This window comes from Vigna umbellata, chromosome 1, assembly GCF_029865625.1.
Source record: "Vigna umbellata cultivar VRB3 chromosome 1, Vumbellata_1.0, whole genome shotgun sequence".
In the NCBI taxonomy this organism is placed as follows: Eukaryota; Viridiplantae; Streptophyta; class Magnoliopsida; order Fabales; family Fabaceae; genus Vigna; species Vigna umbellata.
Genome location: NC_142165.1, coordinates 33,586,935 through 33,599,268, shown reverse-complemented (window position 1 = coordinate 33,599,268; position 12,334 = coordinate 33,586,935). Strand labels below are relative to the sequence as shown.

The following is a 12,334-nucleotide window of genomic DNA, read 5'->3' as shown; positions in this document are numbered from 1 at the left end:
CTCATTCAAATATTTACTAAAATTACTCACAAAAAGAGAAATTCCTTGTATACATTGTTAATATGGATGGAAGGTTAATTTATTTTAATTTTGTACTTTTTAAATGTTTTACACATATAATATATATTAAAAACACACTCGTAAATATATTTTAAGTTTTAATTAATTAATTAGGGTTTCTAACTGAAACTTAATTTTTAAATGTTAGTTATTGGTTATAATATTATTATATATTTACATCTTTTGAATAATATAATATATACAAAAATTATGTTTTTAAATTATTTTTATTTTATTTGTATTTAGAAAAATAGGTTGACAGACGAAACAAGTGAAAGTGAATAATAAATTAAAAGTCCCAACTCGACCGATCAAACTTTATCATAGTGACAGGTGGACTGCAAGGCTATATTTATTTTGAAATCCCTATTTACGTTATTCAAATATCCACTAAAATTACACGATTTGTACTCTTCCTGTATAGTTTACTCACAGAATGCGAAATGTTCAGTATAGATTGTTAATGTGTTAAGGTTAATTGTAGCCTTTTGATATGACTGGCGTTGGCCTGTATAATGGTCACCAAGTAAACTCAAGTAGAAGTTTTTTAACATCAGGCTTTTGAATCCAATTAGATTTTTCAATTTTAAACTTTTCCTCCTATTTAAAAGGCACCTTTTTTCATTTAAAATTTCAACGACATAATTATGATTTTTTTAGAACAAAACAAAAACCAAACTGATCGATAAATAACTAAACCTAAACAGTTATCTCATTTTATATTTTCATCGTTGATTTATTTTTTCTCTTAAAGGATTTCCTTTTGATGCTTCTGCAAGGGACATCTGCAAGTGTACGACTACAATGAAAGCCCCTCTACTTTCCATAAAGCACGTAACATTCACAACATCAGAGCTCTGTCATAAAAGATAGAACCATCGCAAAGTGGCATTTGTTGCACATGATATGATCTTAGCATTTCGACCTTCATTGATGACAACATCTAACGGCAAAATCCTTTTGTTGAAACTGAAGAACTCAACCCCAATGGGAATTTCAATCAGGAGTTGATCTTCACTTGAACATATTGTCATTGGAGAGCCATTCGCTTGAAATTTACTCAAATAACACCCATCAGTTAAATTTACCAAGTTCCATCTTCTTCTTGATAGCCCTTTGACCGTGATAAATAAATGAATCTAGTATTCCAGAAACGGTAAAGATACCTGCATGTGCAACACACAGAAAGTATGATTCTGTCAGGAAATGAAACATATTTGTGAGTATTCAATCTAAATTATGCAAAAGTGAAGAGGAATAGAGGAAGATCCATATCTACCTCCAACTATAGCACACACGTTAGTAAGAAAATGTAAGAATGAGACATGTCCTTCTGTGAAAGTAACCTGCAGAATGTCATTCCAGTATAAGACGTGATCAAAAGCGCAAAAATGAAAAGGAGAAGATGTGATCAAAGAAAAGTACTTGAAAGAAAATAACTAATAAAACTATCGAATCTAATATTCCCTATTTTAACATCAACCAAAAGCTATGATAATTAGGGGTAAAAGACCCCACCTTAATTGGAGAAAGGTCATAGAAGAAGAAAACTCCAGGGAGGGACTGCAGACGGCCCACATCTCCAGTCCTGAAGTGTTCCGTCACAGAGAACTGGCAAAACATTTCAAGTTAGCATTATGTTTCCCCAGCAAGAACAAAGAAAAATGGAAGAAAGTTAACTTTATAAGCTCAATAACCTGATTTGACTGGATAGTATGCCCATTCACGTCAGTGTATACGGTCGGCACAACCTGAAAAACAAACAAAATAAGTGGAAAATTTGATTAGTCCTCCTTAGAAGCATATTGATGAAATATTCCGCATTGTTATGGCTAAGATCTTTTAATGTTTTTACAAGAGAAAACACAAGAGGTGCACATCTCCCTAAACAAAGGTCTAATAGAACAACCAAGTCCTATCCAATAAGGTCTACATGGATTATATTTACTCATTTTAAAAATAAAATGGGATAAAATTGAGAACATTCAAAATAGTGGAACGAAATTGAAAAGATCATCATAATATTGGCATCAGAAGGCCTATTTAACCTACATAATATTATAATGTCGGCCTATATACATTCAATATATCAGAAGATCAAAAATGACATTCACAATTGTAACTCACTTTTGATTCATATAACTTGTGAAACTAGAAGAAATAACAATTCAGCTCAGAAACATTTTCTTTCCCGTAGTAGACAGAGGACATAGGGATAGACAAACAATTGGAAATTATAGTGATTAACCACAAATATAAAAATGAGGAAACTACACATATGCTTTAATAAGATTTAGTATTAGTATATGTAGAGATACAGAATTCTAACCTTAATAAAATACTGGTACATCCCACTTGGTGTGTCTTGTATCCAATGCACACTGATAATCAATAGAGCGTCAGAATGAATATACACAATAGTGAACTTCGATAAATGATTGGATTTGAGGATTAAAAAATATGAAAAGCTCACTTGTCGAGAGGATTTACAACACCAGGGAAATACTCTCCATAAGATAATCTGTTGATGTGGTGACTTAACTGAATTAAGAAAAAAAAAAGAAAAGGCATGTCAATGTCTTGATAAAGAGGAGTGAGAAGAAATTCTCTTGCCAAAAAATAACGAAGTATTATGTTGTTTTTGATATTTCATAAAAGATATAAAATGTGTAATAGAAATTACAATAAAAATTTGCAATGGGAATACAAAATATCAGATAATGACTTACATTAAAAGAATCCTTTTGAAAGGCCAGCAGGTCATGCACATGTACACCAGATTGCTGAAAGCTTTTCCCAGGGGCAAAATGGAAGTTCCCTGCAACCTTATTTACTTCCAAGAAACCATACACATTGCATCCTTCACCATCTTCATCCTTGATTCTTTGTAAGAATCCTTCTCTTTTGCACTAAGTAACACACATCACATGCCAAATAGGGACTGGATTAAATTAACAATTTGACTTTGAAAGAAGAGTTATTTAAATAGAAGAGAATGGGCGTAATATAAAAACATCAACTGTTGAAGAAACAGCTAAGTGAAACATTGTAAGATACACATGCTAAAAATATTTATGGAAAAAACCTATATAGCATTGGCTAATATAAACAACTATATTTGAATAAACATGGAGAAATGTCCTTCCATTTAAGTTGAAAATGAAATCACTAAGGAATCCATCCTTAATCCTTTGGTAGTTCAGTTTACTATGAATGATAAAGCAGTAAGCCAAACTCTTTCACTCAATGCTGCATTGGCTACTGAAGCATAATGAGCTCTTTTGGTAGGTTTATAGTCACATGGTTGGTTTAATGTTAACCTATTACTCCTTGGTTAGGACTCCAGATAGAACCAAGAAATACAATGAACAGTTCTAAATGCTGTTGCATGTTCATATGCCTCATGAATTCACTTGTATCCTACCAGTTTACAATTCTAGCTAGGGAAAACAAGTTAACTCACTTGCAAACTTGTTTCTGAGAAAACTCAGCTCCGGTAAACTTGCACAAACTAGCAAATTTGAGGGTCATTGATCATCAAATCTGTACTAGAATGATGACCCACCTCCAGATGAGCCCACAACAATTTTTCAGTGCTTTTCAAAACCCCAAAATGCAGCATTGTGAAACTTGAATGCATGCCTTCAAGCCCACAGTGGCACAAACCTAACTCCAGAGCTGTTTCTACCATGGTCAGAATTCAGTTTCAATGAATGTGATGAATGAAGATGCAGGCCTGCAAAGATTCTCAACTCAGTTGCAACAATGTAATGAATTCTACTTTGATAAAGTCTTTGTTGCAAGCCTGCAAGCCAACATAGAGACTAGGTAAACCTAATTTCAACAAGGTGAACAGAAGCCTCTCCAACTGAGGTGAACAATCCATCTATAACAAGGTTAACCCAGCTGAATCTTATGAGGGGAACCATCATCTTCAGTCTTGCGAAAAATTTTAACCTGGTGTTTTGTAATTTGTCCATCACTTGCAGAACCTCTTACAGTCTCTATGATGAAATGTGACCCCATCATGTGGTATGTGAAATTGCCTATATGCTCTATTTGTGTATTGAGCTATGAACTGAAGTTTAGTTTATTAATTGCTACGAGATAGTTTGAAATTTGAAACCTGTGGATCATAGTCCTCAAGAATTTGGTTGTGATTTAGCTTGCATTGTTATACTTTGTTATTTTAGTGTTTTTCTAATAAAAATCACATGCTAGGCATCACTATGACTTATTTTATTTTAGTTTGCTTTAATATACAGTTTTAATGTTGAATTTTTATATAGTTTACATGTTGTTTGGATATGGTGATGGGTGTTTTAATTATTATTTTTTCAGTATTGTGATATAGAAGTTTGCAGAAGCTCCATTGCAGACTCTCAAGTTTGACATCTTTATTGTGTGTTAAAAATTTCTCCATCATAATGTCAAATTACACGTGTGCTGTTTCACCAAGCTATAACCCAGTTCCAGTATGTTAAAGGGTGGCGACCAACTCCTCAACATAGTAAAAGAATGAAACCAAAATAAATTGAAAGTATGAGCATTTCTTGTAGAAGAAATTTTCATATATGTCAAGCAACAAAATCATGTGATATGCTCAGGAATAATCTTGAATTTGATGTCAAGATGTCATAGGACAAACCTGATCAATTAAATCTGGGTTTGAAAGTGCCCAACCTTTCTTACGGTATGCTTCACGAACATCCTCACAGGAATTACAACAATCATCATCAGACTGCAAACATAAATTAACAGGATTATTCTGGTTTGCCATGGAAGAGGCAGAATTGCACAGTCACGAGAAGAACAAGAACAAGAACAGGTGGAAGCAAGTGAGAAAAAGAGAAGAAGCAAAAAAAAATATATTCAACTTGACTCTTTTACCAAGAAGGGAAAAGACTAACATATATACACTAGCCAACAAACGCTCCTCAAACAAAAAAGACCAAACACTCTGAAAACAGAAAAACAACCAAAAGATGTGCCTGAGCCTAAGACTTCTGAAACCAAGACAGCTTACGCTATTATAAATTACCCAACATTCAGGTAAGAATTAAATTTATCATGCTAAGAAGAACATTTCAAGCGAAGATACATTCAGTTCCATCATTATGAAGCCTGAGTCGGAAACCAAAGATATTAGATTAAAGGAAGAATGCAATGCAGGGGCTTGACTATTAATGACACCTAGTTGAAATCTGAAAATTGTTTATCCAGAACAATATATGACCACTTCTGTTTATATACTCAAACAGCAGTGAAATAAAATACAAGATTTCTTAGTAAGCAATGTAGTTATAAATGAACAATTTCCACTTTCTTCCCTTTAAAAAACAAGATATACGCAAGGCACTAAACCAACACATCCCTATAGTGCATAATTTTAAACCAGGCATACCGTTTCAGCACCAAAACAGGAACCACAATAAGTCTCGTTGTGCTCAAGCCTGCCTCCATGCCTTTGCAAGGGCTTTTCAATCTGATCAAATAAAAAGTCAAATGAATAAAATGCTGCAAAAACAAGACAAGCAAGGAAGACATAATTTCTCAATGGTATGTTTGGATAGGGAATTTTAATAGCTAAGGATTTTCAAAAGAAATCAAAATTTTAGAATTTTATAATAGCAATTTGATTACTTAAAATTAGAGAATTTCAAATTCTACTTAAAAAGAATTTGAAATTCTTCATATTTTCAAATTTATGTCTCTTCTCTTCGTAATTTGTCCTCAACTTAATTTTGATCGCAAGATCATCAATTATTGTTGGCTTGGTTGAGGCCTAGTGTCATAATATCAACATTATCTATTGATAAATGTCAACTAAGGTTTCTTTCATACAAGGGTCAATCATGTTTATTTTTCAAAAACTTAATATGGTCATTTTATTACCGATGTAGGCCAGACGACATATTTGTAATTGATGTAACTTAAATAATTATGGCTGACATAATCTTGACCAACATCAATAAAAAAAAATTGTCAATGGCAACTGAAAAAATCTTACTAAAAAATAACATCAACCAAATCAATATCTTAAATATTGATATTTTTGAATTATTAACAAGTGTTTAATATTTAAATAAATTTTTGTATTTGATAGTAATTGAAATAATTTATATAGACAAGAAAACTAAAATTCAATCAATTTGAATTTTCATGTTCAAACCAAATATTTGAAAAATGAAATAATTTAAAATGAGATCAATTCAAATTCAATGTGTTTGAATGTATTATAAAATATGAAATTCTCTATCTAAATGTAAGGTAAAACCATAAGTTAAGAAGAAATAAAGATAAAGCGCTAATGATATAATCTTAAGAAATGAGAAAAAAAAATGAATCGAATTCTGAAAGGAAACAAGTAACTGCTGTTAGAAGCTCATCTTCTATAGAAAAAGTTCTCTTTAAAATGTGTTTAGTCACCTAGGCCTGCTAAAAGCTTAATGTGTCAATCATGGTTTTAAAATATGGTCAACGACCACGCTTTTGGCAGCTAGTCAATGCTTTGAGTTTACAGCAACTTGATGCCATTTTAGGCCGCACGTCAATTTTCTTGGCTTTACAGCACCGCAACTGGAACAAATCAGCCACATTTCCCAACAATGTCCAGAATGTAAAGGATAATGACAAAACAGCACCTCAATTTAAAACCTCTATATGGTTTACTACCACAGTAACTAACCCTCGATTATAAAGGCATGCATTACAAGACTACATATATCCAACCGAACATAATTGTGTTGTTTACCTTGGGAGCACCAATTCCTTCTTGCCTCGTTTCTATCACATTGCCGTGAGAGTCTAATCTCTTTTTGATTATATCATGTTTCTGAGAGTTACACAGAAAAAGATTAAATACAATGTCACAAACCATGAAATTACGGACGAAAACCAAATCACCCACCTACCTCTGCAGCTAGAGTAAAATTAAAAAACCAAAATAAAATTCACTTGTGTATCTTAATTCATAATGTTAACAATACATACAACGTCTAGGTGCTGCTCTCCGCTGATATCCATGGCATCGAGACTAAGTATGGAACACGGAAGGGCAGGAAACGTGACATCAAACTGCACTTTCAGCATCAAAACGACGAAGTCCAGTTAATTGATAACAACTATGTAAAAAAAACAAATTGACAGTTAATGGAGAGGAGAGGAAGTTAGCGATTACATTGATACGCATCGTTTCGCCTCTGGAAGTGTCTACAACAAGGTTGGTCTCGGTGACCGAGTGGAGGTACATCCCTGGAGGCAGTGCAAACACGAGAATGAGTTTGGGTAACGAAAAGGACGAGTAAAGAAGAAAAAAAACGTCGATGGAAAGAAGCGTACGGAGCTCGGAGAGGAAGAGCAAGAGCATGAGGATAGAGGAAACGAGGGTGATAACGCCGCCGGAGAGCGTGCGGCTGTAAAAATCTTCGTTGATTTTGGGGTACGCGTCGAGGTTGCGGAGCTTGCTCATTATGCCATCCATGCTTGAACTTTCCCCAAATCGACGATTATAATGGCGGATCCAAAACGGAAGGTCTAAGAAAAAATAAACCTAAGTTTGATTAAAATTGAATTGAGGAGAAAAATTGGTGAGAAAATGTTTTGAAATTGAGAACACCCCGTTCAATCGAAATTCTTCGGAGGTTGGATTAGTGACGGGGCGTTTCAGATTGAATGCAATTTCCTGAAACTGCGACGCCGCTATGTTAATCTTGTTCTATTTTAACTCCGCGTGCGCGTGTTTCTGGTTAGGTTGGAAGGTTTGTTACCCATAAAATATTTTTGTAGCTCCCAAAAATATAAGCGAAAACATTTTTGTTATTGCTGTTATTTGTTTGTGTCTGTCGGATTCGGATCTTTTCCTGGCCCACTTTCACCTTGTAAAGTTTTCAAATTTTCTCAAACAAAAATACACTATATATCTAATATTCATACACAAAACAATTATCCGTTTATGAAAGTATTTCATAACAGTTTTTATGTTGGGTATCATAAAGTAAGGTTTAATCATTAGTACAGTCTCTATTTTTTTTTGTACTTTTTTTATTTTTTGTCTCATATTGAATCTTTATTTTTTTTTTAAATTGAAACAAATAAAAATAAAGAAACTTATTTAAAAAAAATTTACAAAATTAAACAACAAATGAAAAAATTTAACCTAAATAATATGAACGAGTAAACTATAAAAATTAACATTTCAATAATAAATATTTTGGTGAAGGTGATCTACACAAAAATAGTCTGAGTACTTCCTCTACTATTCATAAAAAGTTTATAGAGTTAAATATTAAGACTTGGAATACATCATCACTAAAGATTCTGATGGCAACCCCTTTAATGACTTTCCATCCAAAGAAGTATCAACTTCACTCTAAGACCAAGAAAGGGAAGTTGAATAAGGACTTAATCTTTTCTTTCTAAGTCTTAGCATGTTCTTCTTTAACTAAATATATTTACCTTGTTTTGTAGGTTACCAATAAAGGTGGGAGCCCATGCATATACATCTTAGAAGGTTTGCCAAGCAAAGCAGAGAAAAGGAAGTAAGTAGGAGTGCATGTTTCAGCCAACTTCATCCGTAAACTCCATTCCGCTGCCACTTTTGGACCGAGAAGCCACTCCATTCTTGAAGGTGGAGGTCGCTTCTATCAGATTCACTTAACAAAAACATATTTAAAAACAAGAATTTGGAAAAACATACATACCATTATTTTATTTAGTTAAATCTTCTAAAATTATTTGTGTCAACTTTCTGGAAACCCTTTCGAGCAAAAAATTATATTTAATTTAATCTTTTAATCATTTAATGTAGGGACCAAATTGAAACAAAATAAAAATACAATGACCAAAATGAACAAAATAAAAATACAAGAATCAAATTGAGACAAATGCAATGACACGTGCCTTTACAATGACATGCAAAAATGTTAGTGTCACGACACATTATCATTTCCACGTGACACAATGTTAACATGACACGTAGAAATTTTTTTAAAAAAATAATAAAAATTCAAAAAAATAAATAAAATATTTTAAAAATTCAAAAAAACCACGAGTTGACACGTGGCACCTCTTTAACAGTGTTAGTACAGAACTAACAACAAGGACCTAATTGCTCCAATTTTTCAAAAATAAGGATTCGGTTAAACCATAAAGTAATTTAGAAGACTAATTTATTTAAAGAATTTAATTTTTTTTATATTAAAATAACTTGTGTGATTAAGTATTTTAAATTTAAAAAGTTTTGGAAGGTATTTTAAACTAATAAAATACAAAATTTTTAAATATCTTTAAAATGCATAAAAAATTCGAAATTTCATTCTTATTCACTTCAGTGTAACTCCACTAATGAAGGTCAAGTCGAGTTTGTCTAGGATAAAGGTTAAGCTGAGCCAAGTTCGGCTGGTAACCGATCTGAGTCAGTTTCGGTCAATGGTTGATATAATTCGACTTAGGTCAAAGGTTGATCTGAGTCAGCATGAATCAAAGGTCAATTTGAGTCAGTCCACGTCGAAAGTTGAACCAAAGTTTAGGCTAAGTCAAGCCATAGACGAAAGTCGGTCCTAGTCAAGCTCGAGGCAAAGGTCAATCTGAGTCATGTTGAGGATGAAGGCGATCTAAGTCGACCCGGGATGATGGTCGACATGAGTCGACCTTAGTTTACGGTTGGGGCGAAGTGAGCCTGAGTCAAAGGTTAAGTCAAGTTGGTCAGGACAAAAGGTTGACCCAAGTTTGTCCGGGTTGATAGTTGGGCCAAGTTAAACTAGATTAATTATCGATTTGATTCTATAACGCCCCAAAGTTTAGGGTGTCACGGTTTATTACAAAAACCGATAATTTTCAAAACTTTCTTATACAGCGGAAAATATTTTTAAAAACTCAGCATTTAAACTTGCATCAAATAATAGTTCCAAAATATTTATCCAATTGCATTATTTAAATAAAACCAAAATAACGAAGGAAATAAAATAACTCCAATTACATTGTCTTAAAAGCTCAATTGCAATAGTTTTAAATAAAACCCCAAGTCTGGCCCCCGTCATCTCACGGATCTATCATGCTTTATCTCCATCTGTAGCATCATTTGCTCCCGTATAACATCACACATTGTACGATAATCGCATTCACATGCACACACACAAACATGTATGGGGTAAGCTACTGCTAAAACAATCATAAAAATAAGATATAAACACATTGATTATATCAACCATAACAACCACCTCATACCAAATTATAATAACAATAGGATCCCTAAACCTTTAACACAACAAATCAATCACTATAAATTACTAAATCCTCGAACCCCGATCCTCGATCCTCACATATCTAGACTACAGTCTACCCGTTCACCAGCACCTTTTTTGTCTACACCACATAATCCCATTACTATGAATATAGCATTCCTTGGACCATCATCGTCATTACGATCATTCACACATGTACCTCTATTGATGGAAGCCTGCCTAAGAATTGGAACTCAGAGGTAGCAACTCCAATCAACAAGCAATGATGGTGCAATGGAATGAATGAAGATGAGTGGTGTTTTAGTGTGTTTTGGTGTGTTTTGAATGGAAGGAGTGTGTGCAGATACCTCTCAGCTCAGAAAGCCTTCCTACTATGGAAGGAAGCTAGAGGACATGGTAGATAAAGAGTGACTCAAGAGCAAATAGGGCTGGAATCAAATTCTGCAGCATTTCACTAAAGCTCAATAGTGAGAATTACAAAGGGGAGGCCCTCTTATTTATAGGTGAAGAAGGGCCTCAATTCTGAGCTAATTTCCCTCCAAAATTCAAAATAAAAGATGAGCTTGGAGGCAAAGTCAGCTGGGTCACATGCCAAAACGTGCTTCAGGCTGCTTCGCTGGCGTTGGAGCCCTCCTGTCTAAGGGCACTTGAGCGGCCTTGGTGCTGATTCCTTGAAGAATGCTGTTACCAAATCTGATTGGTTGGCCATGGTTCTTGCCTTTATTATATCCTACAAACAAAACAACCATATAGTATTATAAGAGGAATCCTTCTAAGACATAGAGAAAGAAAATCAAGAAAGAGCCTTTAAAAGTTCTTCTTCAACTTCCCTTTCCTAGCCTTAGCATGAGTTAGTACTCCTTTGGATGGCTTGCCTAATTAGGTTTCCATCATACCCTCCCTCTTGAAGAACGATTTGTCCTCAAATCAGAAAGGTAAAGAAGCACAACTTTGGTTTAGTACTTCCCTCCTGGATCAAAGATATATCTACAGCAAATAGCAAAGATGAATATTAAAAAGATGTATCCAAAGAAAAGAATACAGAATGAAGGCCTTTTATCTTTGAAAAAGACTTTCTTAAAAGTATCCTTGGCCTTTATTTTATTTTTTCTTTCACTTTGTTTTGAACATTCCCCTTCATTATATAATGAAACAAAGGAATGTTTTTTAGAAGAAATTTCAAGGTAATTTACCTTTGGATGAAGAATTTAAAAGCATGCATACCTTTTTCTCCTTTCTCTTTTCTCCTTTAGGAGGTTGTTTATCCAACCTTTCTTCTTCTTTTCTTTCTTTTTCAATTTTCATTTTTATTTTTATTTCATCCTCTTTCCCTTGTTGAGGTGTAAGAGGAATCAAAGTTATTTTACTTCCTTTGTGGAGAAAAGTTATCTTATTGGTGTAGCCATCATGAGTGGAGTTATGATCATATTGCCATGGTCTACCTAGTAGAACATGCCCAGCATACATTGGCACAACATCACATAAAACTATTTCTTCATTGTTTCCAATGGAGATAGGTATGTTTACTTGTGTTTTGACTACTATTTCTTCATCCTCTTTTATCCAATGAAGCTTGTAAGGCTTGGGATGAGGAATAGTAGTTAAGGCCAACTTTTCCACCATTCTAGAACTACAACAATTACAAGAGGACCCACTATCCACAATTAATGAACAAGTATTTTCAAAAACTTTGCATCTTGTGTGGAATAGATTCTCCCTTTGTGATTGTTCTAGTTCTATATGTTGACTTTCAAGAAGTCTTCTCACCAATAACAACTCTCCTTCACAAGGTAAGGCTTCTTCCTCAAATATGGAAGTATTTGAATCACTAGAAGAATCTTCATCTTCATTTTGATGTTCTAGGATATAAGTAGAACTTTTATTAGGACACTCAGAAGCATAATTCCCTTTGTAACCACATCTAAAACACTTGGTCTCTTTTACCCTATCATTTTTAGAAGATTCTTTAGAGGGATATTTTTCCTTTTCTTTTTCCCTAGGTCCCTCTTCTTTTGATTTGAAGGGTCCAC

General features: G+C 33.7%; 1 protein-coding gene across 1 annotated transcript; it reads right to left on the bottom strand.

Annotated features, from left to right (window-relative positions):
- Positions 1-739: 739 nt before the first annotated feature.
- On the bottom strand, positions 740-7,839 carry LOC124823986 (uncharacterized). Its single transcript, XM_047296334.2, has 13 exons — positions 7,402-7,839; positions 7,241-7,314; positions 7,054-7,137; positions 6,815-6,895; positions 5,465-5,545; positions 4,709-4,801; positions 2,790-2,969; positions 2,534-2,601; positions 2,390-2,441; positions 1,758-1,811; positions 1,579-1,671; positions 1,340-1,406; positions 740-1,226 (listed from the first exon to the last, which is right to left on the bottom strand). The coding sequence occupies exons 1-13, from the start codon at positions 7,541-7,543 to the stop codon at positions 1,135-1,137; spliced, it is 1,161 nt and encodes a 386-aa protein (XP_047152290.1). The 5' UTR covers positions 7,544-7,839; the 3' UTR covers positions 740-1,134.
- Between the last annotated feature and the right edge of the window lie 4,495 nt (positions 7,840-12,334).

Excerpts from the sequence above, each read along its gene's own strand:
- LOC124823986 (XM_047296334.2), bottom strand. The coding sequence starts at position 7,543 with ATGGATGGCATAATGAGCAAGCTCCGCAACCTCGACGCGTACCCCAAA. Across the intron at positions 6,896-7,053 it reads GAGAGCAGCACCTAGACGTT|AAACATGATATAATCAAAAA; the intron begins GTATGTATTGTT and ends TGTAACTCTCAG. Across the intron at positions 1,407-1,578 it reads ATGACCTTTCTCCAATTAAG|GTTACTTTCACAGAAGGACA; the intron begins GTGGGGTCTTTT and ends GACATTCTGCAG.